Source organism: Muscardinus avellanarius, assembly GCF_963383645.1.
Source record: "Muscardinus avellanarius genome assembly, chromosome: 21".
NCBI lineage: Eukaryota > Metazoa > Chordata > Mammalia > Rodentia > Gliridae > Muscardinus > Muscardinus avellanarius.
In genome coordinates this window covers 11,125,966-11,153,690 of record NC_137807.1, presented here as the reverse complement: position 1 = coordinate 11,153,690, position 27,725 = coordinate 11,125,966, and the positions used below count along the sequence as shown (strand labels likewise).

Below are 27,725 nucleotides of genomic sequence, written 5' to 3'. Positions count from 1 at the left end.
GCACATTGTCCCCACCTCCTGGACTCTGTGTTCTCATCTGTAAAATGGAAGTAAAGGAAGAACTTGTGTCACTGAGGTTTAGATAAGAACTGGGGTAAAGCTCTTAATGTACCTACCACAGATGCTCACTGGTTGTCGGAAGGCACAGCTTGAGCGGCCCTAATCCCAAATGCTCCCAAATCCAAACACAGTTTTGCGCACCAGTATGCCAGGCAGGAAATTCCAGCCTGACTTTGTGTGATGGGTTGCAGTCAAAATGTAAGCGTGGTGGCGCACGCTTGAAATCCCTGCGCTTGGGAGGCAGAGACAGGAGGATCGCGCAGGTTGGAAGCCAGCTGTGCTGGCTTAAGAGACCCTGTTTCCAAATAAAAATATAAGATAGGTCTGGGAGTGTAGCCCGGAGGTAGAAGGGTTTCATCCCCAGTACTAAAATAAAAAGCGCACTAGAAATATTGTCTAACGCTGCCTTCAGCCTACAGACACGTGATGTGTACAAAGCATAAATGCGTTTCTTGTTTAGACTTGAGACTTATCCCTCAAGACATCTTATTATGTAGATGCAGGTATTCTTAAATCTAAGGAAAAATAAAATCTTAAATACAAAGTACTCTTGGCTCTGAACACTTAGGATGAGGAATACTCGCCCGCAGCCAGGCATGCTGGTCCGCGTCTGTAATCCCAGTACTTGGAAGGCTGACCAAGGGGATTGCAGGTTCAAGGCCAGTCTCAGCAATTTAGCAAGGCCCATAGCAATTTTTGGAGACCGTTTCTAAATAATAAAATAAAGTAGGGCCAAGGGTATAACTCAGAGGTAGAAAGTCTTTGGGTTCAAATCCTTTTACTAAAAAAAAAATTTTTTTTTAAAGTGGAGGCAAGAAATAACAAAAAAGGAATACGTAAGGTACATTGTCATTTTGATGACGAGCTTTGCAGTCTGGGCCCTATATCTCCTTTGTAAGCATGCATTCAGCAACCGTCTTCAGAAATTCACTCCACTTTTGACATGTCAGCCATTTTCTACATACTTAAAATCAATCATTATCTCTGTCCTTCTGATAACTGGGGACTTAATGTGTCACTCCACAGTATTCTTCATTATTGTTAAAACGTTCAAGCCGGGCGTGGTGGCGCACGCTTGTAATCCCCGCGCTTGGGAGGCAGAGACAGGAGGATCGCGCAGGTTCAAAGCCAGCCACGCGCGCTGGCTTAGGAGACCCTGTTTCCAAATAAAAATGTAAAAATAGGTCTGGGAGTGTAGCCCGGAGGTAGAAGGGCTTCCAGGAACCCCAGTACCACCAAACAAAAAACAAAAAACAAAAAACAACCATTCAAGCCGGGCGTGGTGGCGCACGCTCGTAATCCCCGCGCTTGGGAGGCTGAGACAGGAGATTCGCACAGGTTCGAAGCCAGCCTCAGCTACTGAGTGAGGCTCTCAGCAACTTAGTGAGACCCTGTTTCCAAATAAAGTATAAAATGGGTCTCTTTATTGTTTTAAGCAGACACTAATTCTCGCGACCCCTCTTCCTTATGGATTGTTTTTACCTGTTTTTTGTGGGGGGCAGTACTGGGATGGAGCCCAGGGGCATTCTACCTCTGAGCTTCACCCCCAGCCCTCCTTTTTAGTCTTTTTTCAATTTTTTGAAACAGGGTCTCACTGAGTTGCGAACAGCCTCGCCTCCTAAGTAGCTGAGGCTGTCCTTGAACCATGATCCTCTGGTCTCAGCCTCCCAAAATGCTGGGATTACAAGTGTGCGCCGCCAAGTCTGGCTCGTTTTTACTCTTTGTTTAATATACTTCTCCGTAGATTTTTCAGGAAGACTGACGTGTAAACGCAATCAGAGAATGCCTCTCTTTTGCCAGTACACGCGAGTGATCATTTGACGGGGATAACACTTGAGGTTGCTGGATATTTTCTTGGAGCTCTTTGTTTTTTGACTTCTTGTTGCTGTTGAGGAGTCAGCTCTTTAGTTGATAATTTAATTGTTTATAAAAAACCTAGTTTTTCCTTCTGGTATTTTTATTGTTAAGATAGGATCTTACCTCGTTGCCCAGGCTGGCCTTAAACTTGGGATTCCACCATCTTAGCCTCCTGAATCGCTAAAATAGCACACATGGGGCTGTTTTTCTTTTCTTTTTTCTGTGCTGAGGGTCAAACCTAAGGTCTCATGCATGCTAAGCCTGTGATTTGCCACTGAGCTCTAGACCCCCAGCCCTCTTCCTCTGTTTTAAACTTTTTGTCAGTGGTATTTTGTGTATGTTGTTTAGGTGTGGGTTTATTATATCTTATCTGAAAATGTTTTGTGCCTTTCCTTCTAGATGACTCATATCTTCCACCATGACGATAACATCTTTTCCCTTCTCATCTTCTTCCTTAATACTTCCAAATTTTGTGACATTTTAATTGCTATGAGCCATATTTGGGGTCATTCCTTTCCCAGGACTTTAATTCTTTGTAGTGACTTAAGGCTCATTATACTGTCTCCTCTGGGTTTGCCTTCTCCTTGCAAACCCTCTTGTGAGTGGCGCCTGCCAGCGTTCCCATACTGCGTGCACTTGCTTATGAGCCTTGGAGTTGGCCCTGAGCTCATCTCTGAGCTCCCCTAAGCCCCGCAGGCGCCCCTGTTTCCTGGCTTATGGAGGGGCCTCACCTGGTGCTGTGTGCTTGGACAGATCTTAGGTCTTAGATCTTCACCAGTTTGGAGACAGTTTCTATATTAACTTCTCAATTCAAGTCCAGAGGTGTAGCTCAGTGGTAGAGCACGTGCGGGGCCCTGGGATCCACATTGAGGTCGGTCCCCCCCCCCCTCTCTCTCTCTCTCTCTCTCTCTCTCTCTCTCTCTCTTTCACACACACACACACACACACACACACACACTCACTCACTCACTCACTCACTTCAGTTTGGATCTTCCACACCACAGTAGTGTGATGCATGGAGCAGGCTCAGAGCTTTGGTCCCTCGCAGGAGCCTCCCTTGCCCTCCGCCCTCCAGCGGAGACACTGCCCTTGTTATCTCTGGGCCAGTGGAGAACACTCTTTCTGGCTCACCTTACATGGAGGGGATCACAGCATCTGCCTTCGCCCTCCTGGGTCTCAGTGCCCTCCTCGCCTGCCGCCTTGGCTGGCCCGTCCTCCCTCCCTCCCTCCCTCCCTTCATTCCTTCCTTCTTTCCTGGTGCTGGGGGTTGAACCCAGGGGAATTCTACCTTCAAGCTGCACCCTAGCCCTTTTTTCTTTCGAGACAGGCTCTCACTGGGTTGCGGAGGGCCTCATAAGTATCTGTGGCCTTCCCGTCTCCGCCCCGTAAGTACCAGGATCGCAGGCGCGCACCCTCACACCAGCTCTTTCTTTTGAACCGAACACTGCCTTTCCCCTTCTTTACTCTTCCATGTCCTCTCTGGCGGGTGGTCTGCGCACCCCGAGCAGCAGCTCTGGGCTTCCCTGTCTCGCTTCTACCACCACTCGCTCTTCTGCTTTGGGTCCGTCTGTCCCAACTCGGCCGTGGGATGATCTGGAGCTGAAGATAGTTCTGGAAAGACGTGAAAACCATTTTCTCAGATGCTCTGAAGGACGCCCACTCTTCAGATCTCTACTGATTCACAGTTGCGTTCCTCCCCCTTCTGCATCTTTAGTCTTTTTTCTTTTTTAACGGAGACATCCTTGTCTCTTTAGTCACATAAATGCTACATGTCCATTGTTCTAGGCCTGGCAGCGAGCACAGCACGCATCTCTGAGGACAGGTTCTGGACCGCAAGGCCCGGGCTTAAAGCCCAGCTTCAGCTGGGCCTGGTGACGCACACCTATAATCCCAGGGCCGGGAGTCCAGCCTCAGTAATTTGACAAAACCCTGGGCAACCTTGTGAGACCCTATTTCAAAGCAAAAAATAAACAGGGCTGGGGGTGTCGCTCAGAAGCGAATGTCCTGGGGTTCAGTCCTCAGCATCAGTGAAGGCCCCAGCTCCGCCATTCACAGCGGTGTGGCCCTCAGCAAGTGCCTCAGCCTCTCTGGGTGTCCTGGTCCTTAGGAGGGATCATAACAGGTAGGCAGGGTTAGGAGAACTGAGATGGGACCTGCTGGGTGCTTGGCTTGGTGTCCGCCCGAGTCAGTGCTGACACCTGATACTTAATAGGATCGCTGTCAGAGATCCTAACAGAGCGAGCCGTGGGAAGAGGGGCTGGGATGAGGCGCAGGCTGATCTGAAAGGCGCGCCCTCCCCCTCCCGCAGCCTCCTGGGCTGCCTCGCGGCTCAGGAGAGCGGGAGATTCTCAGAAGTCACACCAGAGCCGGGCGCACTGGTGCATGCCTGTAATTCCAGTACTTAGGAGGCTGAGACTGGAGGATCTCAGGTCCAAGGCCAGCCTCAGCAACTTACACCCTGTGTAAAATAAAAAAGGGCTGGGGATGTAGCTCAGAGCTATAAGGATTCTGGATTCAGGGAGGGGGGGAATAAAAAAAGCTACATCAGTTCCCTCTGTTCCAAGTCCCCCTCCAGAGAGCGATTTCATGTAGACAGAGCCCGCAGAGATCCAGGCCCCTTGCTGCCCGAGACTAGCTGTCACCTGTGCTGGCGTGGCCGGGCGGCTCTGACCGGGCATTCCATGACTTTCAGGCTGACGGAGTGGGTTGCAGTTAGCGTGGAAACCATTGTGAAGTGCTGGGGAAAAGCCAGAGGCTAGAGTCCGGCTGCTCTCTCCACGTGGGAGAACGTGTGTTAAACCTCAGCAGCAGTGCCAGGCGTGGTGGTGCACACCTGTAATCCCAGCACTTGTGAGGCTGAGACAGGAGGGCCACAGGTTCGAGGACAGCCTCAGCAACTTATCGAGGCACTCGGTAGCTTAGCAACCATGTTTCAAAATCAAAAGGAGCAGAGCGTGGTGGCACATATCTATAATCCTGGAACTTGGGGGTGGATCCAGCAGGTTCTTGGCCAGCCTCAGCAACATAGTGAGGTCTTGTTTCAGATGAAAAAGAAAATAGGAGTGGGGTGTAGCTCAGAGGCAGAACGCCCCTGTGTTCGGTGTCCAGTGACAGACAGACAGACACACACACACCTCCAGCAGCGAGATGTGTCTTTGACGTGCAGACATTTGGCCCGTGGCTTGGGAGGAGAACCCAGGTGAGGACAGAGGCCGCAGGGCTCAGGCCCGTCAGCGTGCGGCTGGGGAGAAGGACCACTGACGCGGCCCTCAGCGGGGCTGAGGAGGCAGCTGCCGCTGCCCGGAGCCCAGGCTCAGTCACTGCTTTGGCCGAAGCCCCAGGTGGCACACAGCGGGTCCCCGCTTCCCTCCTGCGCCCGAAGCCAGCTGAACAGTGGAGCCGCCTCACAGGGCCGCCCGGGCAGAATAACAACTGTCGGGGCCGCTCCTGGCCTCGAGCACGCCGCCAGATGCCAGGGTGGATGTGGTTTTCTTTTCCTTAAACTGGGGCAAAAATTCAATGTAACACAAAAGTCACAATTTTAGCCAATTTAAGGGCACAGCCTGGCGGTGTTGGTCAAGCTCATCACAAGGATGTGCAGCACATTGCCCCAGGACATCTGCCCCAAAGCCGCCCTGTGCCCGCGAGTGGGACGCTTCTCCCCGTCGCCCCTGGCAACCACGAGCCCTTTGTCTCTGCAGGCTCACCGTGTCCTGGTGTGTGTCAGAGCCTCGCTTTTTCCTCTGTACTGATGATTGAACCCAGAGGCATTGTACCTCCAAGTTACACCCCAAGCCCTGTTTTATCTTTTGTTTGGAGACAGAATTTTGATAAGTTGCTGAGGCTGTCCTCAAACCTGGAATCCTCCTGATTACAGGTGTGCACTGCCGCCCGGCTGCTTCCCTTCTTGCCGAGCGATGCTCCCTGGTTGGCATCTGCCCCTTTTCTTTACCCCTCCACCTCCGGAGGGGCATTTTGGTGGGTGCCGTCTTTTAGGGACTGAATAACCATGTGATTCGCTTCTGCATGGTAGGCGACCTCTCCAGGCAGGTGCTGTGGTCGTCCTATGCCTCTGGCACTCGGGCAGCTTGCCCAGGAGACTTTTTTTTTTTTTTTTTTTGGTGGTACTGGGGTTCCTGGAAGCCCTTCTACTTCCGGGCTACACTCCCAGACCTATTTTTTATACTTTTTTATTTGGAAACAGGGTCTCATAAGCCAGTGCACGCGGCTGGCTTCGAACCTGCGCGATCCTCCTGTCTCTGCCTCCCAAGCGCGGGGATTACAAGCATGCGCCACCACGCCCGGCTGGGAGACTGTTTTAATAGGACACAGAGCTGGGGTCACACCGGCATGCCGGCAGCGCGCCGTGAGCTCACCTTGCCGTCTGGTCTGGCGTGCCTCTGTTCCGGGGAAATGTTTTGTTTGAGTCCTGGCCAGAGAGCCCTGGAAGGTTGGAAATCCCGAGACCTACTTGGTGATGCCCTCCTGCCCCGGGTTCCTGGGGCTGCGCCCAGGCGGGCTCGGCTCAGCTAGGGGACCGCAAAAGGCAGGTGGCTTGGGAGCCCTGGAGGGCAGGAGAACTCCCCACGGTCTTCGCCGGCTCTGCGTCCGGAGCCTCTGCTCACCCGCCCGGGATCCTGGCCAGGTCCTGGCCTCGCCCTGTTGCATCCGCCTTCCTGTCTGCGGCCAGCTGCGTGAGACCTGAGCCGGGCAAGGTGTCCTTGTCGCTCACAGTGAGGTCTAGGTGGCTCCGCCTGGCCACCTCCCCCAGTGTGGGACGCTCGTGGCCCCCTGAGCCGTGCCCCCCATCCCCGCCAGGGCTCTGTCCACCCCAGCTGCCCCCTCTTTCTCCCAGCCCCGGCCCTGGAAGCTCCCCCCTCCCGTGGTACCCTGGTCACCCTGCTGGGTGAGCCAGCAGGCATGGTGTGCACACCTGCAGTGCCAGGACTTGGGAGGCTGAGAGGAGAGGATGGCAGGTTTGAGGCAGCCTCTGCAAGTAGTGAGATTCTTATTAGTCTAGAGAGATCCTGTTTCAAAATCGAATTAAAAATAGGACTGAGGGTGTAGCTTGGAGGTAGAATGCCCCTGGGTTCAATCCCCAGCACCACACACACAAAAACACACAAAGGAAGAGAGGGAAGGGAGGGCGGGTGGGCGGGCGATACTGCCCTTCGCCATGGCTCCTGCCATGAGGCCGAGGCCTGCTCGGGGGGAGGCTGGGCTCGGGGGTGGTTTCAGGCCCATTTCTTAGCCGTGCTCCCTCTTCCTGGGTGGTGGCCTCTGACCCCCTGGCCTGCGCCTCTCCCCCCCGAGAGCCCTCGCTCCCGGGAGCCAGTCCCCAGGGCCCGGGCCAGCGGCTCACCAGGCCTAGCTGGCGCAGTGACTGTCCTGTGCCGGGACCTGGGGCTCTGCACCCCATCAAAACACGTTGGAAAAATTGCCTCCGACTGGTCACACACACTTCTAAGGTACAGTCTAGCAGCTGTCCACGCTGCCAGTAGTAAGCAAGCTGGAGGCCATCCGAGCCCTGTGGGGTGGCAGAGCGATGTGGAGATACTGGCTGGTTTCTGGTGTCCACGGGGACTTGGGCGCCCTCCGGGGGCGAGGAAGCTGGAACCAGCCCCCTGGGATGCCCGGGGCTCCCGTAGTTTGTTTATTATTTCTTCACTTCTTTCCAGGTCTCCGTGTGGGCGTATGCTTTTCTTTTTCTGGGGCGTGTGCTCTGCAGTGGCATTGCTAGGGCACCGGTGACCGTCTATAATTTATCAAGCACTCTCTTTCCATGGCAGCTGCCGGGCGTCCCCAGCCACGACACGCGAGAGCTCCGTTTCTCAGCCTCACCAACGTTTCTTATTTTCTGCTTTATTTTTCATTTTAAATCGTCAAGGTAAACAGCTGTGTGTGTGTGTGTGTGTGTGTGTTTTACTGGGTGTGGAACCCCAGGGGCCTTCTACCTCCGGGCTATACTCCCAGCCCTATTTTATATTTTATTAGGAAACAGGGTCTCGCTAAGTTGCTGAGAGCCTCACTAAGTAGCTGAGGCTGGCTTCGAACCCGTGCGATCCTCCTGTCTCAGCCTCCCAAGCGCGGGGATTACAAGCGTGCGCCACCACGCCCCGCTGGTAAAAGACTTTTAATTTGAATAAAAGCATAGGAGTCAATCCTGTTTATTGCAGAAAAGTTAAGGGACAGGTAAGCAAATTAAGGGCTGAGGGAAGGAGAGAGAAATACCTTAGAGCTGTGCTACCTAGGAAGGACCTATGGCTCACGCCAGCGCCTTTGTGCGCTTTCTCCGGTGCGCGCACGTGTACATCAGCATGAGTATTCATGGGTAAATGGGAAATTCTAACCTGTTGGTGCCCTGCAATGAGCATTTCCCCTATATCTCAAATTATTTAAGAAATATTCGTGAAGGCTGGGTAGCATTGACTTTAAGGTGTCCCAGGATTTATTTGGCCGGTTTCCTGAGGCTTAATATCTTTTCAATTTTTTTCTGAATAAACAATAGTGCTTGTCTTATCTGCTAATCTTTGTGTACTCCTTAATTCCTCAGAATTTTTTCCTAGTGATCAAGTTGCTGGGTTTTTTTAAACTTATTTTTATTGGTGCATTGTAATCATACATCACATTGGAGTACAAGACTTGAGAGGATATACAAGCACACATCATCCAATTAGCCCTCATCCAGCCCCCATCCCATTCCCTCCCCCTCCCTCATCCCATGCTTGTTTGGTGATTAACTTTGATACATATGTTTATGTACCTCCTGCTTTTTAAAGAGGCTCCATCCTCCCCTATCCCATACCCTCTGATTGGTCACCTTAATTGCTTCACTATAGGGCCCTTTCTATAGCTCGACCTCTTCCTGTTGCCCCTTTCCTCCTAGTTATTGCTGATTAGGGGAAGCATCTGGTTTTTATTTTCTGCGATATTTCTCTGTGCATGCCGCGTTGCAAGTCCTGATCCCACTTTTGACGGCCCCAATAGTGGCCTGGCTACCTGTGGACTGATCCAGACCTCACTGGCTCAAGCAGCGGCCTGGCCTCATGGGAGGCCCCGATTCTGGTCTTACTGGCCCCGACACCGGTCTAACCCCTCAGCTGGCTCCGATCCTGGCCTCTGTGGCCCCAGCACTGGCCTAGCCTAAAGGCAGGCTCCGATCCCGGCCTCGGAGGCCTCAGTAGCGGCCTTGCCTCACGGCAGGCTCCGATGTTGGCCGCTGGCCCCGGCACTGGCCTAACCCCTCAGCAGGCTCCGATTCCGCCCTCGGAGGCCCCAGCTCCAGCCTTGCCTCACAGCAGGCTCCGATCCTGGCCTCGCTGGCCCTGGCACTGGCCTAACCCCTCAGCAGGCTCTAATCCCGGCCTTGGGGTCATAGGTGTGCCCAACTGTGCCCAGAGAGTGCTGGGAACTGAACTGGGAGTATCTACCTCTGACCTTCACCCTCAGTCCTATTTAATTTTAATTTTATTTTATTTTCAAACAGGGTCTTGTTATCACGTGCTGGTCTCAAGCCTGCGATCCTCCTGCCTCAGCCTCTCAGGCCACACTAGGGTTACAGGTGGCCCCCGGGCCCACTGGCCTTGGCACTTTTCAAGGCTGAGTAACCCTAGGTGGCTAGTGGGTCATACCAGACAGTGTAGGCATATTCTTTTCTTGTGGACACTTTTGATACAACATGATAAGCCCTCCCCCCATTAAACTCCCACCATTTCCTGCGGTTGGACTAAAAATTGCCTCCTGTTGGAATCTAAACCCCAAGGTATGAGTGCTGCAAGCCTGTAATCGCAGTACTTGAGAGGCTGGGACAGGAGGATTGGAGGTTGGAGGCCAGCCCTCAGCAATTTCGTACAACCCTGTTTCAGAATAAAAAAGGCTAGGGACATAGTTTGGAGGTAGAATGCCCCCGGGCTTAATCCCTGATCCTCCCCCACCCCAAATATAAGTAAAGTAGAACCTGCAGTGAGGAGGTGGGAGGCCCAGGAGCAGAGCCCGCCTCTGCCCACCCGGCCAGGGAACTGCGCAGCCTGGAGCAGGGCTGGAGGCGGACGCAGGGGCCTGGACAGGCTCCATGCGGGGCCGGAGGGACAGGCCCCTTCAGGCAGCTTACGTCACGTCAGTGGCCTGGGCTGAAGTGGAGGCTGCCCTCACCAGAGGTGGAGGCTGCCCTAGTGCGGAGACCGGGCCAGCTCCACCGCCAGGGCCTGGGGTGGCCTTCTGTGTGTGTTGTTGGCGCCTGGGTACCTGGGCAGGAGCTTGCCCCCGGCTCTGCCCCGGCTCCACCGCCTCCTGAAGCCCTCCTCCCTCCCAGGTGCTGTGGCCGGGCCTCCTAGGCTGCAGGCTGAGCTCTGGGCTCTGGGGATTTGGTGCCAAAAAGAAGGGACCCGGAGGAAAAGGGCTGTCTTCCTAGCCCTGTGCCCCTTGACTAGGCCTGTGCCCCTCATCTAGCCTGTGACCCTGTGACCCCGTGCCTCCAAACGGCGGAGCCTGGGCGGGAGGGGGAGCGTGTGTAGCGTGCAGGTGCCGGCGCTCTGATGCGGTGAGCTGGCAGCCCTTCTTTGTATAAACCTGGTCTGTGGTCGAGACGCCTCTTCCTGGCTGGATGTTCCTTTTCTAGAATGAGCTGAGAGAGGCTGGTACCCGCCTGGGGGACCGACGGGCGGGCTCCGCGAGCCAGGGCCTGCCCGCCACCGCGCACACGCTAGACGCTCCGCGGGTGCTCTCATGCTGGTGATGGTGTGTGCGGCTTCTTCTTAACTACTTTTTTTTTTTTTTTGGTACTAGGACTGAGCCCAGAGTTGTTCTACTTCCGAGCTCCACCTCCAGCTCTATTTTGTCTTTTATTTTGAAACAGGGTCTTACCACGTTGCTGAGTCTGGCCTTGAACCTGTGATCCTCCTATCTCAGCCCCCACGAACCGAGATTACAGGCGTGCACCACCAGCTTACACCTGGCTGTCAGTGCCTCTATTGAGCTATGATTCCCACACCTGAAATTCACCTGTTTACACAGTACTCTGTAGTTTTTTTTAGCACAGCCACTGGATTAAGCCGCTTTTGGCATAATCTCACTGTTAGGACATTTTATTTCCCCTCCCCAAGAAAGCCAGTCCCTATTAGCAGCGCTCCACCCTCCTCCCCAGCCCCGGCAGCCTCTGGTCTGTGTGCACCGCCTCCCGGGCCCTCCCTCCCCGCCCCGCTGGCCCTGCCGCGTTTGACAGTAGTTGCAGGCGCCTGTGTCTAAAGCAGTTTCCGATCATCATTTCTCACCAGATTATTGCATCTTTGAGGGCCTGGGTCGGGGCCGGGGACTTCCTGTGAGCAAACCAAGGGGGCAGTGTGCGGCGGCAGAAGAGGAAGAGGGCAAGCACAGGGAGCCCTGGGCTTCTGCCGGGCTCACCAGTCCGCGAGCCCGCGTCCCGGCTCCGCCTGTTCAGTGGCCCGGGGCAAGTTACCTACTCCCTCTGGGGCTGGGTTTGCTTTGTCAGAGCGAAGAGTGTGTCCTTCATGGGGTCAAGGAAAGGATTACAGAGGAGCATGTGTTTCTGGGACTTGGTCCTGAGCCAAGGATGACTCACTAGTGCCGCTCGTTTGCAGATCCCTGGCCGTCCCACCAGGCCCCGTGTGAACTGAGAAATGTTAAGCAATTAGTGCAAGCCAGGCGTGCGGCGCACACCTGCAGTCCCCGCACGCTCGGAGGCGGAGACAGGAGGGCTGCAGGTTTGCGGCCAGCGTCGGTGACTTAGTGAGGCTCTCAGCAACTTAGCAAGGCCCTATTTCAAAATAACAAATAAAAAAGGCTGGGAGTGCTGGGCGTGGTGGCGCACGCTTGTCATCCCCGCGCTTGGGAGGCGGAGACAGGAGGATCGCGCAGGTTCAAAGCCAGCCTCACTGGCTTAAGAGACCCTGTTTCCAAATAAAAAAGTATAAAAATAGGTCTGGGAGTGTAGCCCAGAGGTAGAAGGGTTTCCAGGAACCCCAGTACCACACACACAAACACACAAAAGCTGTTTTATGGCGATATAACACCCACAGAAAAGCATATACTCCTGAGCGTATGACCTTTCCCATGACCTTTCCAAGAACACGCCTGCGTAGCCCGTGCTCAGATGAGGAGATGGATGTCCCTGCACTGAGCCCCTCCTCATCCTGTCGAGTCTCTGGCCCCTCCAGGTGGCCACTGTCCTGCCGTCTAGCCCTGTCCCTGCAGAGGAGCTGTGCGTGGGTTTGAGCTTCATGGAAATAAAACTGTAAAGTGCACCCCCCAGCTGGCATCTCCTGTCCGTGCTGTGCGCGCCCGTTCCCATCGTGTACGTTCCTCAGTTGTTGGGCCTGGCTGTTCTGCCTCTGCTGGGCGTGTGGCTGTGGCAGTGGGCGGCCATGTTGGGACCACCCCAGCATCCTTGTGTCCTCGGGTGAGTGCGAGCGCTCGTTCTTGTCGGGCAGGGTGGCCATGGGATCGCTGGGCCTCAGGTGGGCCAGCGTCCTTGCGGCCGTCCCGTGCCATGAAGGACCATCTTTCCTCCAGAAAGGTAGACCTCTGCCCCGGGGGCTTGGCCACTCCCGGTGACATCTGGTCTGTGCAGGGCGCCCGTGGAGCCACCGGCCACGCGGCAGCTCTGCCAGTGTTTCCCGGCCCTCGGCAGCCGTGGGACCGGAGGAGCCAGGCCCCGGGTTCTAGAAGATCACAGCGTGACCGGAGGCAAACAAACCAAAGGATCGGGAAGGGCCTGGCCAGTTGGTCCTAGAAATTCACTCTGGGCTGCGAGAGCAGAGGAGGTGGGGCTTGGGCTGGGACGGCGCTGCTTTGCTCAGCTGCAGGGTCCCCGGGAGCTGCCCCCGAAGGCCTCCATCACCCGCGTCCTGGGCAGAGAGGCGACGTGGCACGGGAAGGGCAGCTTCTGGTGAGCCCAGGCTTGCCGGGCCTGAGATTGCTGGGTTGCAGTTTTCAAGTGATAAAACCAAGATAACAGTCGCCCTTATGGAGTTGCTTTGCAGGGGAAGGGAGACAGGGATTCGCCGTCAGCTCTGGACACGTGGGCAGCCCGTGTGTATCCCTTGGGAAGTCCGGAGCCCGGATGGATCTTAGTGGGGGGGGGGCGCTGATAAAGGTGTGGGCTCCAGAGGCACCAGCGGACTCTCACCCACGGCCTCAGTTTTGCAAACCCTTTCCCTCCGTCGCTCTTGGGCCACCAGGTTCTGCGGACGTTTGTCTGCAGGGCTCCCAATCTTTGCTTTTTTTGTTTTGTTTTGGTGAGGGGTGTTTTACCTCCAAACCATGCTCTAGTCCTTTTTAATTTTTATTTTGAAACAAGGTCTCCTTACATTTCTGAGGACCTTGCCAAGTTGCTGAGACTGGCCTCTAACCTGTGATCCTCCTGTCTCAGCCTCCCAAGTTCTGGGATTACAGATGTGCACCACCATGCCTGGCTTCAAATCATTTTTTACTCCAGCCTTTCCCCCATCCCTACTCACCTGTCTTTTGTGTGCATATGTTGCTGGGGATTTAACTCAGGGGCACTCTACCACTGAGCTACATCCTAGCCCTTTTTATTTTTGAGATGTGGTCTTACTAAGTTGCCCAGGCTGGCCTCGAACTTACAATCCTCCTACCTCAGCCTCCCGAATTGCTGAGGTGACTTTATCTTTTTTTGTGTGTATGGTACTAGGGATGGAACCCAGGGGCATTCTACCTCCAAACTACACCCCCAGCCCTATATATTATTCTTTATTTTGAAACAGGGTCTCGTTGAGTTGCAAAGGGCCTCACTAAGTAGCTGAGGCTGCCTGTGAACCACGATCCTCCTGTCTCTACCTCCCATATGCTAGGATGACAAGCGTGCGCCACCACGCCTGGCTTGACTTTATCTCTTAATCTGCTTTTCTTACGTTGGGGTATCATCAGAAATGGGCGAGGAGGCTGGGTGTGGGGGTGCACACCTGTAATCCCAGTACGTGGGAGGCTGAGACAGGATTGCAAGTTTGAGGCCAGCCTCAGCAACTTTGTGAGACTCTCGGCAACTTAGTGAGACCCTGGCTTAAAATTAAAAATAAAAGGGGCTGAGGGTGTCGCTCAGAGGCAGAGCGCCCCTGGGGTCCATCCCAGCCCCCACCACAGAGGTGGAGTGGTCAGACAGGCAGACACAGGCTTCTCTTCAGTGGTCTGGGAAGGGACAGCTGGGACCCGGGCCTGGTTCCCGCTCCTCCTGCACCCGGAGCTGTCGTGTGACTCCTGAGAAAGAGCGAGGAACCCCGGGAACCCGGAACCGCATCGCTGGGCGCGAGGTGCGGCTGGTCCCCCTTGGCCTCCTCGCCCAGGCCGGACTTCCCTGGGAGGCGTCGCGAGAGCGTGGCGGCCGGGCGCCAGGCGAGGAGGGCAGAGGCGCGGAGCAGCCGCCTCCGACCGATGGGGGTCCTGCGGGACCGCGGGGTGGTGAGGCGTCTCGTTTCCTTTCTCTCCCAGTCTCGTCGGAGCAGATCGAGCAGCTGCACCGGAGGTTCAAGCAGCTGAGCGGGGACCAGCCCACCATCCGGTAAGACCCCGGGCCTGGGGAGCGGGCTCTCCTCCTGTCTGTGCTGCCAGCGCCCTGCGTTTGCCCTGTGCCCTCACCCACACCTGTACCTGCTTTCATTCTTCTGGTCCCTTCTGAGACACCATGTTCCTTCCTGGACTTGTGCCTGGGATCCTAGATGGGTACCAAGCACCTGCTGGAAGCCAGGATCCGGCTCAGTGCTGGGTGAGTCAGCAGGTGCAGCGCAATCCAGGGGGTGCCAGAGTGTCCTGAGGTCCCTGTGTCTTGATTCTGCTTGCTGGGGTTAGTTCCAGCCTCACGCGAGATGCAGGGGAGGCAGCCTCCCGTTTTCGTCAAGGGAAACTGACATTTTCCATTGTGTTTTAGAAATTAATTTTTTTTTGCCAGGTGTGGTGGCACATGCCTGTAATCCCAGTACTTTGGAGGCTGAGGCAGAAGGATTACAGGTTTAAGGCCAGCCTCAGCAACTTAGTGACACTGAGCAACATAGCAAGACCCTGTTCCAAAAAGAAAAAACAAAACAAAACAAAAAAAGGGCCGGGGATGTAGCTTGGAGGTAAAATTCCCCTGGGCTCGGTCCTCAATAAAACACACACACACACACTTTTCCGGCTCCAGTGTGCCCCATCCTGATGGGGCTCGACGTCCAGGGCTGACCAGCGCAGGGTGCCAGGCAGCTGCAGGCCGTTCCAGCGCCAGGCAACCAGGTGTCCACTGTAAACTCCCCGGTGGAGGGAGGGACCCCAAATAAACAGCCAGGGCACGGGGTGACTGTGGGAACTTTAAAACAAACCTCTTCACAGTGGAGGGAGACCTCCTCCTCCTCCTCAGAGGACAGACTTAGTCTCGCCTTCCCTTTGAGGACAGGAAGGGCAGGCACACCCCCACTTGCTCTTCTCCCTAAACAGAGGCGCACTGTGAATCTAGTCTCCAAGCATCAGTGCCAGAGCTCGCATTGCGTGAAGGTCTCCTCGCGGTGGTCTCAGCTTAGTTAATCCAGCGATAAAGACCCACACCTTCAGTACCACACAGGCCCATGGAGAAGGCGCCGGAGCCCAGCCTGGAGGGACCTGGCTTCTTATCGGCTCTGATGGAGTCACAGGCCCGATTCCGAGCCAATCACTGGGGCAGTGCCCAGAAATGCAAACTGGGCTCCCCTCCCACCCCCAGAGCTGGGAAGGAGCGGGGCGGGGTCAGATCCCACCTTGGCTGGAGAAAGCTTTAGGTTCAAAGCCACGTGCGTTGAATTCTTCAGACTTGAGGGGTGTAAACCCCAGACTGGGAGACAGATTTAGATTAGTTTTCTCTTGGGTAAAGTGAGCGCGCCTCTGGGATCTGGTTCGTGTGTGTTGGGTACTCCAGGCTCCCGGGCACTTGGCGGATGGGCCGGCCGTGCTTGTAGATCCGTCCTTGCTGTGCTGTGCCAGGAGGGGTGGGGGGCACTGCGGGAGGCCCCTCCCATCTTCTGGCTGCCATGCGGGCTTTGCTAGCCTGTCTGGGGTGGGGCCTGAGCCGTGTTCCTAACCAGTGCAGAGATTGCTCAGCACCAAGGACAGCACATAGTAGGTCCTTGCAGTTGGAGCCAGCTCCACCTGCAGCCAGGATTGTGCACAGCCTTTGTGTTCATGTTTTGGGCGACTGTCCCCTGCTCCTCACCGGCAGGGCCGTGTGAGCCAGGGGTCCTGCCTCCCCCAGCACTGCCGCCCTCCCCCGCACATCCCTAGGCTGCCGGCTCACCGGCGTGCCAGTCCTGCGCCACAAGCCCTGCGTGTGTCTGCCTGCCGGGGCTGTTCCAGGACCTTGTGAGCTGCCCCAGCTCAGCAGCCCTCAGTGGCTGCCCAGCATGTCATCCTCACGCCCACAGGGGTCTGCGGAGGCTGGACCACATCTCCAAGACCCCGCCCTGCCCTCTGAACCCCACAGCCTCCCGTGCTTGCCCCTCCCCGACATTTACAGCAGAGGCTCGTAGCCCCTCCGCTGCCTCCAGTCCTGAGGGAGCAGGGTCGGTGCTGAGTCCTGGCCTGACACAGAAGATGCTCTGGGAGGAGGCGACTGAGGGGCAGAGGGACAGCTGGAGCCAGCCACAAGAACATCACGGTGTGAGGTGTGGTCCACACGGCCGCTCTCAACACCGCCCCACATCCTGGTGATGGGCGCTGCCCTGCACGCCCGGACCCCGGCACTGCAGGGGAAGGGCTAGGGCCGCAGGCGGCGGGCTCAGAGGCCGACAGCAGCTCCAGGCCTCAGCACCTGCGGGGGCCTCTGCTGCTACCTGCCCGGGATGGGACGCAGATGTACCTAGGAGACAGGCCGGGCTCCACTGGTTAATGAATGAGTTAACAGGCGCTCAGCAGCTGGGGTGTTTGTTTGAAAAGGGAAACCTTAAAGCTGCCTGGAAAAGGAAGAGGGTGTGGGGTGAGGGGCACTCCCGTGGGGTGAGGACCTGGGGTCAGAGTGGGGTGAGGGGCGCTCCCGTGGGGTGAGGACCTCAGGGCAGATGTAGAAAGGGGAGCTGGAGGAGTCAGGTCGCGGTGCAGGGCACCCCGGCTTCCTTGATGGTCTTAGATTAATTAGCAGGTACTCACAGGGACTGATTTTGTTTCGTGGTACTAGAGATTGAACCAGGGGCAGTCTACTTCCAGGCTACACCCTGGCCCTTTTTATTTTATTTTTTTATTTTGAAACAAGGTCTCAGTAAGTTGCTGCGGGCCTCTTCCTGAACTCCACGCTCAAGCAGCAGCTCCCCACCTGCCTGGTCTCCAAGGGCACTGAGGTGGCCCAGAATGAGTCCCTCCTGGGCGGCCCTTTCTGTCTTCAGGGCCTCGCCCTTCCAGCCCGAGTCTCCTGGGGTCACCCTGGTGTCCCTCTGACTTGTACCGGCTCAGCCCTCAGCAAACTGCTGTCCCTCCCCACTCTGGGTGGGGGGCTGCTCTTCTCTCCCTGCCTCCACGTCACCCCAACATCCCCTCCCTGACCCCCTGGCCGTCCTTATGTGAGAAGCTCGGCATTGCTGAGAGAGACAGGGTCCCTGCCCTCAGTAGCCTCTGTGGGGCCTCAGTTTCCTCAGTGTGAGAAACGTTGACTGTGCGGGGTGGGGGCCTGTGCGGTGGTGAGGGGAGCCCCAGGCCCACCGAGAATGGGGGCTGCACCTGTAGCCGTTGCAGGCTCCGCCCTGTGGCCTCTGGGCCTGGATGGGCTGGTTCCAGCTGCAGGGAGACCTTGGCGGCCAGCAGGCGAGCCAGGGAAAGCAGCCCGGTCAGGTGGCGGTTGCGGAATGGCCAGCGCGGCCCTCAGTGGCCGTGCGCTGCGCTTGCCCGGGCCTCTCCGCCCCCAAGACGAGCCTGTCCTCCCCTCCTCTCTTTGGTGGATTTGGAGATTGAACCCAGAGCCTCGTGTGTACTAGGCAAGCGCTGTGCTGCTGAGCTGCAGGCCGCCCCTCTCACCTTAGCGTCAAGTTACCCAACCCGAAGGAAGGAAGGGGCCGGGCAGGCGGCTCTGAGGGGCCGGGATTGCTGCCCACAGCTGCAGCAGCTCAGCCTCCACCTCGCTGGGCCTGGCCTTACCTGAAGCGGGTCATCTTAGGCAAGGTGTGCTGGTGAACCTCCAGGCTTCCGCGGGTGAGCCGGCCTGGCTGGCGGGAGCACTTGGGGCCTGAGGGGTCTGGCGACTCCTGTCTTCACTGGTTGGTGGCCACAGTCACCAAGTCAACTGCCGCTGTTATTAACATGGCACCACCTTTGGTGTGTGCAGCGCTAGTCAGGAAATACGGGACCGGAACAGGCTTTACGTGGAAGAAAGCCTGGGAGGGGCACTGACCGGGAAAGAGCCCACAAGAGCCGGGCGCCCCTTCTGTACAGACCAGGGCTTATGGAGGTGGGGACGGCGGGACTGGTGGGCTTGGCGCAGGCCAGGGCAGGTCCACTTATGGGGGGGGGGTCAGAGGCACTTCCCCTGGGTCCTGGAGTCACAGTCAGACCTCACAGTCTGACTGTGCTGGGGACGGAGCGCAGGCCTCGGCACGCTGGTCCTCAGCCCCTAAAGTACCATGAATGTCGTAGCTACTATTACTTGTTATTGCTGGTCTAATTGCTGTTATTGACATGATGTCAAAATTAAGAGCTTGTGCCGGGCGTGGTGGCGCATGCCTGTAATCCCAGTACTTGGGAGATTGAGACAGAAGGATGGCAGTTCATGGACAGCTCAGCAAGTGCACTGACTCTTGTCAACCTAGCGAGACCCTGTTTCCAAATAAAAATAGGATAGGGCTGGGGGTAGAGTGCCCCGGTTCAGTCCCAGCACCCCCCCACACAGAGCTCACAATGGTGCCAAGCCTGTCCTATGGGTTGATGTCATTTAACCATCTCGTTGCCTCCCTGATGGTCCAGATATTCCTGTTAGGTAGTTAGATAGGAAAAGTAAGACTGGGCAGAAGAAAAGAGGCAGGAAAGCCTTCCTGCAAGGAAAGGACGGCGCCGGGTGGGGCTCAGGCTCCCAGCCACACCAACAATCGCGCACAGCCTCACTGAGCGGCCACGCAACCCCAAAACTAGTCTGCACAAAAGCGGCGGAGTTTCTGGGGGTCTTGGAAAGCCCACCGTGTGGAGGGGCACTGCCTCTCGTGTGCGCACCTTGGGACTGCTCCTGGACCCTCTGGTGGAATCCACCCAATGGCTACTTGACGGTGTCCGTCCAGATAAAAACTGCTGCAGCGCATACAGATCGGGGTTTTACTCATGGCCCCACGACGTACCATGACGCCCATTGTGCAGAAGCCTGAGGCTCTGAGGTGCCCGGCCGCTTGCCTGTGGCCCCTGCTCCTGCCCGTGTGACCACATCGTCCCTCTGGCAGAGGGAGTTAGACCTGTGCCCACCTCCCAGATGGCGAGACGGAGGTGCTCAGAGTGAGGCACCCAGCAAGTGGGGGCCAGCCCTGCCAGCCAGGGCATCGGGGAGGCCCGTGGGGCACGGTGTCCTCGGCAGGGGCGCTCTGCTCCCTGCTGCTGCTGGAAGGAGGCCCGTGGGTGGGCCCAGCCTTCCCACGACCTGTGGCTCTCCTCCCTGGCCCCGGGGAGGGAGCTGAGCTTGGCTCAGCTGGAGGCTGGCGGGAGGAGGGAACCGCCCCACCACCCAGTTGCTCACGGGGCAGCCGGCCCATGGGGCTCTGGGAATCTCAGCCCTTCCATGGGCACCGACGCCACCGTCCATGGGGCCACTGTGTGCCAGCCCTTGAGCGTCTTACCTGGTTCCTGTCATACAAGCTGTAAAACCCTGTGGGACGCCCATTCCCAGAGGAGCCAATGGAGGCCCCAAGAGGCAGAGTCCCTGTCCAGGGCCAGAGTGGTACAACCCAGGCTGGTCCCAGAGCCGCGCCCAGACCCCGCCTCCACGCAGCCAGCCAGCGAGATGGAGCCGGCTCTCCCAGAATGAATTCCCTCTCTCAGCCAGGGACCTGGACTTTGGGAGACAGGCCCTGTCAGCTGGGGATGGCGGGAGCTCAGGGTGGGGACCCAGTGTGCCTTTGCCCGCAGGTTCCAGCGTGACGCCGTCCAGCTGGCGGGCCCGGGCAGGTTGTCGGCCCTTTCTGTGTCACGCCTGTTACGGGAGGGGTCGTGGGCACGTTGGGGGTGCTGCCCAGGTCGAGGAGAGGCCAGGTCGCTGGTGGTGAATGTGCGCTGTGGTGGTGCTGGGGAATAAACCTAGGGTTTTACCTCTAAGCTATGCCCCCAGCCCCCTTTGAGATTTCTTTTTGGTTTGAAGTAGGGTCTCAGTAGTTGCTGAGAGTTGCTGTGCTGTTGAGACCGTCCTCAAACCCGTGGCCCTGCCTCAGCCTCCCAGGTGCTGGGATCACAAGTATGCCCCACCACACCTGGCTGTATTATTATTCTTTATTTAAATCAGAATCTTGCTAGGTTATTTAGTCTCGCTGAGTTGCTGAGGCTGGCCTCCAACCTGCGGTCCTCCTGGTTCATCCTCCCAAGTACTGGAACTATAGGCGTGCACCACCACTAGCATGGCGTTCCGAGGTTCATCCTGTCCTAGCAGGTGTTAGAGCTTCAGTCCTTTGGGGGTGTTTTGTTTTAGAGATGGGGTCTTGTGCTGCCCAGGCTGACCTCGAACTCCTTGGCTGAAGGCCCTGGCCTTTGCCTCCGCCTCCGGAGTAGTGGGGTTCTGCCGTGCCGCTGCGCCCGGCTCCTTTCATTCCTTTTATATCCAAAAGAATTCCCTTATTCTGTGGCCCCGTGGCAGCCCATCACTCCGGGCCAGCCGCCTGAGCGTGTCTTCTTCCTCGGAATTGCGCTCTGTGAACTCAGGTCACGGCTGTGCCCGGCGCCCGCTGTCTCCGCCAGGACGGAAGCTGCGCGGGGGAGGGCGGCTGCGCCCTGGCCCCCCACGCGGTGCGTGCGTGCTTCCATACTCCCGCCACAGTGCTTGGGGTCCTCATCTGCTCTGTCACTTTCCTTCCCAACGCTGCTTTTAGGCTGGTTGACCTCCCCACCCAGTCTCTCGTACCCCAGGGGCAGCCGGCCTGGCCGTGTGCCCCCCCGCCCCCAAGCTCTGCCCGGGACAGCCGCGGAGCAGAAGCAGAAGATGAACAGAAGCTGGCCTCCAGGAGAGGCCGGCAGGGCGGGCGGCGGCCTCGGAGCGTGCGGCCCACATCTGCTTCCTCCTCCTTTCCCCTGGTGCTTCTCCTTGGAAACCAGCAAAGAGAACTTCGACAACGTCCCTGACCTGGAGCTCAACCCGATCCGATCCAAAATCATCCGTGCCTTCTTTGACAACAGGTGGGCCCTTCCCGAGTGCCGGTGGGCAGGCCGCCTGCTCCCCGCTGCTCAGAGTGTGGGTGTCGGGCCCCAGGCTATTAGTTATCTCTGGCTGGGTGCAAAGACCCCACACTGCCCCGTCCTCTTATTTTCAGTACTGGGGACTTAACCAAGGGACGCTCTAGGCCGAGCCACGCTCCCCAGCCCTTCTTGCCTTGAGCCAGGGTCTCGCTGAGTCGGCGAGGCCGACCTCACACTTGCGCTCTGCCGCAGCTCCCGGGCAGCTGGGATGGCAGGCGCGTGCCACGGCCTGGCGTGTGTTGGAGCTGGCGCGGGAAGCCAGGCCTCGGGAAGGCTACGCGGTGCTGTGCCACTGAGCCACACCCCGGCTCCAAGGGAATGCCTAGTGTATATTAACTCACCTCCCCTGCGGGGCAGGGGTCCAGGCAAAAGGTGGCCAGGGTCTCGGGCTGAGCGTCTCTTACCAAATGCTACTCTGATTTTTATTTTTAAGACTTTTTTAACCACTTAAGAAAGTGAACTGCCTACAGCTGGGTGCCTGGTACCTCCCTGTCATCCCAGTACTTGGGAGGCTGAGGCCCTGCCTCAAGCTAAAACAAAACAAAACAAAATAAAGGAAGTCTGGGTGGGATGTAGCTCGGTGGTAGGTTGCCCCTGGGTTAGAGCCCCAGCAGTGTGCACACAAGAGTAAAACCCTTAGTTGATAGGCCGTTGCAGAAATAGGCAATAGGCCCTTTGTAGCCCCAGGGCTACATTAAGAGGGGTCAGGAGAGTTGCTGGTGAGTCACTAGGGTGCTTGGTGCCTCAGTCTCCCGGATACGCGTGAGGGCCCACGCTGAGCTGAGGCCGGGTGGGGCTGGGCTCCCTGCTGGGCCCTGTGCAGGCGGAGCAGGTCCTTGGGACACAGCCCAGGTGAGGACGGCCATCGCGGCCGGGCACCGGGAGGGCCAGGCTCCCAGCAGATGTGGTTGGCAGGGCCCAGCAGCAGCTTCTGACGACGGGCGCCCCCCCACAGGAACCTGCGCAAGGGGCCCCGCGGCCTGGCCGAGGAGATCAACTTCGAAGACTTCCTGACCATCATGTCGTACTTCCGGCCCATCGACGTCACCATGGGCGAGGAGCACGTGACGCAATCCCGGAAAGAGAAGCTGAGATGTGCGTGCCAGTCCCGGAACCCGGGCTCCCGCAGCCGGAGGCTGGTTATCTGGGGTGGGGCAGGGCGACGCTCCCTGAGGCCGGCACCCTCCTGTCCCTGGCACGGTCCACGCCTGTGGTCCAAGCAGTGGCCCAGGCTGCTCCTCTCCCCGTGGGCTCCCAGGACTCGACATCGCTCTCCATCCCACCCGGCTCAGCCGCCGACTCAGGAAGATGCCAGTGTGGGGGAGGGGAGCTTGGCTGTGATTGGTGACTGCTTACGGGCCGGTGGGAACCACGGCCATGGTGCCTGGCATCCACCCGCCTCCTGTGAGCGCTGGGGGCTTGAGGGCCAGATCTGCCGCCCCTTGTCCCCATCTGCAGTGGCGAAGGCGGGCACAGAGATGCGCAGCCAGGCACTGGAGGTTAAGCGGCCAACCAGCCCATGGCCTTTGCCTTGGTGTGGATTTCAGGGGGCAGCCGGGGCTCTGGTCCCCCTAACTGCCCCCACCCTGTCATTCCCTAGTTCTGTTCCACATGTACGACTCAGACAGCGACGGACGCATCACGCTGGAAGAATATCGAAATGTAAAGTATGCCGCCCTGCCCTGGGCTCCCGGCCTCCGGCCTCCGCCGAGGCCGAGGTCACCGTGTATCTCTGCTGCCCGCAGGTAGTGGAGGAGCTGCTGTCTGGAAACCCCCACATTGAGAAGGAATCCGCTCGCTCCATTGCTGACGGGGCCATGATGGAGGCGGCCAGCGTGTGCGTGGGCCAGATGGTGAGCGCCTCCGGCCGCGGCCCGTGTTTCTGAAAGGTCTCAGAGGGCAGGGCTGTGTGCGTCCTGCTCACAGTTCAAACCAGCGCTCGGAGCAGAGCTCAGAGACTCCTCGGCTTTCCCTAGGAGACTGCAGGCCCCGCCCTGGGGGCTGCGAGGCTCAGGGAAGCTAGCACCCGGCCGGGCTTTGGCTTGCTTTGCTGAGGGTCTAAGTTGCCATAGGTAGCCTCAAACCTGAGGTCCTCTTGTCTTAGCCTCCCAAGTACAGGGACTACAAGTGTGTGCCCCCAAGCCTGTTAGATTCTCTTTTTCCTTAGGGGTGTCTCAGAGGTGCTTTCTGGCCTTTAGCAGGGGTCAGCAGGGAGCTGTCTCTTGAACTGGGGAGGCCCCTTGGCCTGGGGTCAGTCCCGAGGGCAGAATGGAGGGCCGGTGTGGAACAGACCGAAGGGCAGCCAGGCCTCATCTGTCCACCCCTTCATAAAGCTTTAGTTTCGTTTTGCTGGTGGGGAAGCTGAGGCTCAGAAAACATAAAGGACCCTGTGGAGCTTATGATCCTCCCTCTGACCCGACTCAGCCCCGGGCTGCCTGGCGGGCAGGCGGCCAACTCCAGGACGCCACTGGTGCTCTCGGTTCCCGGCACCTGTGTATTCGAAGCGCTGTCTGTTCACCTTGATGGCTCCTGCGCACAGGGTCTGCCATTGAGAGGCGGGGCCACTGCCTGCCTGCTTCATGCCTGTCCTGGGGACTGAGGGGGGCGCTGGCTCTGACAAGCGCACCCACTCAGCAGGTTGACCCCTGCAGGGAAGGGCTCCCCGCTGCGTGGCAGAGCCAAATTCCCACTTGATTTAATTACATTCTCCTCAAATTGCTCCCTGCCCCACTCCAGTTTTAATTGGCGACAGTTTTCTTAATTTGGTGGAGTAAAATTGTTGGCAGCTGGCACCTGCTGGAATGTTCAATCTGAGCAGCCTCAGAGGCGGCGTGGCGCAGGCCGGGCGCACGGGCGTGGCTGGGCGGGCGGCAGCTGCACCCCTGGATCCTGCGTGTACACCTGTGGGAGCCTCTCCAGATCTGGATCCTGCGTGTACAGCTGTGGGAGCCTCAGCCAGATAAACAGCCTGAGCTGAGCCAGCCGCAGCCCTCAACGCCCTCTGGCCTCTGAGGACGCCTAGCGTTTCCCACTGTCCACCTGCCAAAGACACGACCTGCTGTCCCCTCATTAATGGACTTCCGAAGCCGGTTATGGACTGGGCAGGACCTTCCTTTCTAGCACTTTCTCTACAGACCTGGAATGAGCTGGAGGCCGGCCATGCCCCCCCCCCCACCGTCTGGCCTGTGGCCACCCCCAGCCCTGGCCTCTGGGCAGAGGGGCCCGTCTATAATTAGACCCCTTGGCAGCCGGAAGCCCTGGGGAGAGCAGGCAGGAAGGCAGCCCCAGGGACAGGGCTGGCCCAGGCCAGCAGGACTGTTTATTTTCTCTCTATATATATGTATATAGGGAGGGGGAAGGAGGAAGAGAATATTAAAAAGAAACCCAAAGGGTGCAAAGTCCTGTACCCCAGGAACGCTCTGGGAGCCAGCTGGCCAGGCTGGGGTGGGGTGGGGGCTGCCTTCTGCCCTGCAGCACAGTGCAGGGTTCAGAGCGGTCAGAGAGGAGGCTCCGAGTGTGCCCTGGTCTTTGTCCCCAAACCCAGGCCCCTCCCTGCGTTAGCCCCCTGGGGGTCCTGTAGAGCCAACACAGGTGTATGACTGTGGCACGGGGGAGTGAGCCCAGAGGCAGTCTACCTCCGAGCTACATCTTCAGCTCTATTTTTGTATTTTGAAGGAGGTCTAAGTTGCTGGTGGTTTTGCTAAGTTGTTGCACTGGCCTCGAATCTGCAATCCTCCTGCCTCAGTCTCCTGAATGCCAGGATTACAGGCATGCGCCACCTGCCCTGTACCCCGCTCGGTAGCTGCGTGGCCGGCAGCCCATGTGCGGATGGCCACGGCATACTTAGCTGGTCTAGCGGTGAGCACTCTGGCATTCACGGGGTGCTGCAGAGTCAGGATTTTGCATATCTGGTTGTGCTGAACCCAAGATGGCAGGGTAAGGGGCAGGGACCGCCACGTCCCCAGAGCAGAAGGGCTGCAGGGGAGGCCGGGATTGCTCAGCACCAGTGGCTCGCCCAGCCCAGTGGAGCCCGTTAACCAGTGCAGGGCGAGGCAGCTCCCGGGGAGGCAGGTGGGGGGTATCTCTGCTGCTGGGTGGGGGCAGAAGACCATGTGGGTAGGGGCCTGTGCCTCTGCCCCCACCCTGGTGAACCTGTGCTGGCCTCAGGGAGGACGCAGGGCTCAGGGAGACCCCGATGAGCCTCTCTGCGCAGCCCCAGCCACTGTGCTTGGCACGGGGGAGTGGACGGAGGGGCCCTGGCCGCTCACCCCGCCATGTCGCTGTCCCCAGGAGCCGGACCAGGTGTACGACGGAATCACTTTCGAGGACTTCTTGAAGGTGGGTGCCCGGGGGCGGGGCTGCCTGGGTTGCTCCTGAGGACCTGTGGAGCCGCTGGACCTGAGTGACCAGTGCGGCCTCTAAGGCGCTGTAAGCTGGCTCCACCAGGTTATTGAAAGGCGAGTATTCAGAAACCCTCAGAAACGGGAGCAGGACACAGGTGGCCAGTGAGAAGCCAGCATCTCCCGTGGGGCCCCGGGGCCCCTCCCCAGGGCAGCCCCATTCACGGTGAGCAGGTCCTAGAACCGCCCGTGCCTGGTGCACACTTCTCTGGAGCAGCGTGCGCGGCGCTGCCCCTCGCTCCCTCCCTGTGTCTTGACGCCATCTGTGGGCCGCCGCCCACTCATCCATCCTCCTCCCGCGATGGCTCCAGCCCCGCTAGTGGGTGGCTGGGGCCGGCTCTTGCTGTTAGGCGTGCTCCCGGGCTCCTGCGGGCTTGCCAAGGGTCTCTGGAAGCAGGAGCGCCTCACCTGCTGTCCACGCAGCGCCTCCATGGCCTCCTGGGAGCTGAGGGGCCAGGGCAGAACAGGCCTCGTCCCCTGCAGCCTGGGCGACCCTGTGGTCACCCAGCACTAGCAGCAGCACACAGGCACCTTTCCCTGAGGACGTCTAGTCCACCCAGACCTGGGCCGGGCTACGGGTGGTGACGTGGGCGGGAAGGGCCCAGCGCCCGTGGGCTCTCACTGTCCCCGTTTCCAGTCTGGGGCTGTCCCTGAAGTCCTCGCACAGCAGAGAGCGAGGCGCCCGCCCACCAGGGCCCTGCGTCCGTCTCTCCCCTCCAGCGCCCGGGCCTGAGTTGTGGGGAGCTGGAGGGACGCGCGGCTGTGGGGGTGACGGGCTTTGTCCTGGGCCGAGAGCCTCACAGCCTGTGTCCACCAGGGCCCGGCCAGCCGGGCTGTGAGCGCAGGCCAGGTCTGCCCACGGCATGGTTGCTAAGTGGGAGTCACCTTGCCGGCCAGGCCTGCTGGTGCACACTTGCGGTCTTAGTACCTGGGGGCCGAGACAGGGTTTGAGGTTTCAAGGCAGCCTCAGTGACGTAGTGAGACCCTGTTTCAAGATGAGGCATAAACTAGGGCTGGTGGTGTAGGTCGGAGGTAGAATGCTGCGGGGCCGGTCCTCAACACCCCACACACCCCTCTCCTGGCTGCAGCTTGTTGGTCTTGGGCCTGGGTGACCCCAGAGAGGTTGAAATGACCAGCTGTCGTTTCTCTGAATTGACAACAAAGGCCTAGTGTGGCCTTAGGAGCGCACGGCCCCATGTGTTGGCAGACTACTCCCATGGGGGACCACAGCTCCACCTGACTGCCCCGTGGAGTGGGCGCTGTCAGGTGCCCGCGCCCCCACGTACGATGCCAGGGGGCGGCGGGTGGAGGAGAGCGCGGGGCCGGGCTGAATCCGGCTCACGGTGCCTGGGGGGGACCCCAGACGTCGGGGCCCATAGCTGCAACAGGACAGGTGGGCGTCCCCTCCTCGCTTAGCCACAGCCTCGGGGCGCATGGAGGGCGCCGGGCGGGCGCGGGGACGCTGAGGCCACTGCGTCCCTTCCAGATCTGGCAGGGGATCGACATCGAGACCAAGATGCACGTGCGCTTCCTCAATATGGAGACCATCGCCCTCTGCCACTGACCGCCCGGCCCCCGAGGCCGGCGCTTCCTCAACATGGAGGCCATTGCCCTCTGCCACTGACCGCCCGGCCCGAGGCAGCCGGCCCTGCGCCGCTCCCAGCAGGAGCCCTCTTATCCGTGTCCTGCGGTGGGGCTTTGCAGTTTTTACCTCTTAACAATAAACAGGTTTGTTACTGACCCTGCTTCTCACGTTTCCTCCTGTCTGTGAAAGCAGCCTGGTCCCGTGAGGCTGACGAGCTGCTCTCGGCTTGTGTGTCCCTGGGGGCGGTGTCCTCTGCCTGTCAGCCCCGGGAGGCCAGGTGCAGGAGAGCCGCGGGGCCGCATGGTGTCCGGAGGGGCTGGGCCTGGCCGCCCGCACACGGTGGAGCCCAGCTCTGGCCACGGAGCCCAGCCCTGACCTCGGGGACGGCGGCCAGGGCTGCGCATGGCTCCCCAGGCAGGACGGCCCTGCTGCGGGCGAGGCCCGCGGTG

At 58.5% G+C, this 27,725-nt stretch overlaps 1 protein-coding gene across 2 annotated transcripts in view; it reads left to right on the top strand.

Moving 5' to 3' along the window:
- Positions 1-27,255, top strand: part of TESC (tescalcin) — a gene marked incomplete at both ends in the record, with an annotated part of 33,731 nt that extends 6,476 nt beyond the window's left edge. The window contains 7 exons of one of the 2 annotated variants that reach the window (XM_080717730.1): positions 14,380-14,449; positions 21,151-21,231; positions 22,247-22,386; positions 22,892-22,953; positions 23,037-23,144; positions 25,582-25,629; positions 27,178-27,255. In XM_080717730.1, the coding sequence (XP_080573856.1) occupies positions 14,380-14,449; positions 21,151-21,231; positions 22,247-22,386; positions 22,892-22,953; positions 23,037-23,144; positions 25,582-25,629; positions 27,178-27,255 (587 nt within the window). The remainder of the gene's footprint in view (positions 1-14,379; positions 14,450-21,150; positions 21,232-22,246; positions 22,387-22,891; positions 22,954-23,036; positions 23,145-25,581; positions 25,630-27,177) is intronic. The other variant, XM_080717731.1, reaches the window with a different exon arrangement.
- Between the last annotated feature and the right edge of the window lie 470 nt (positions 27,256-27,725).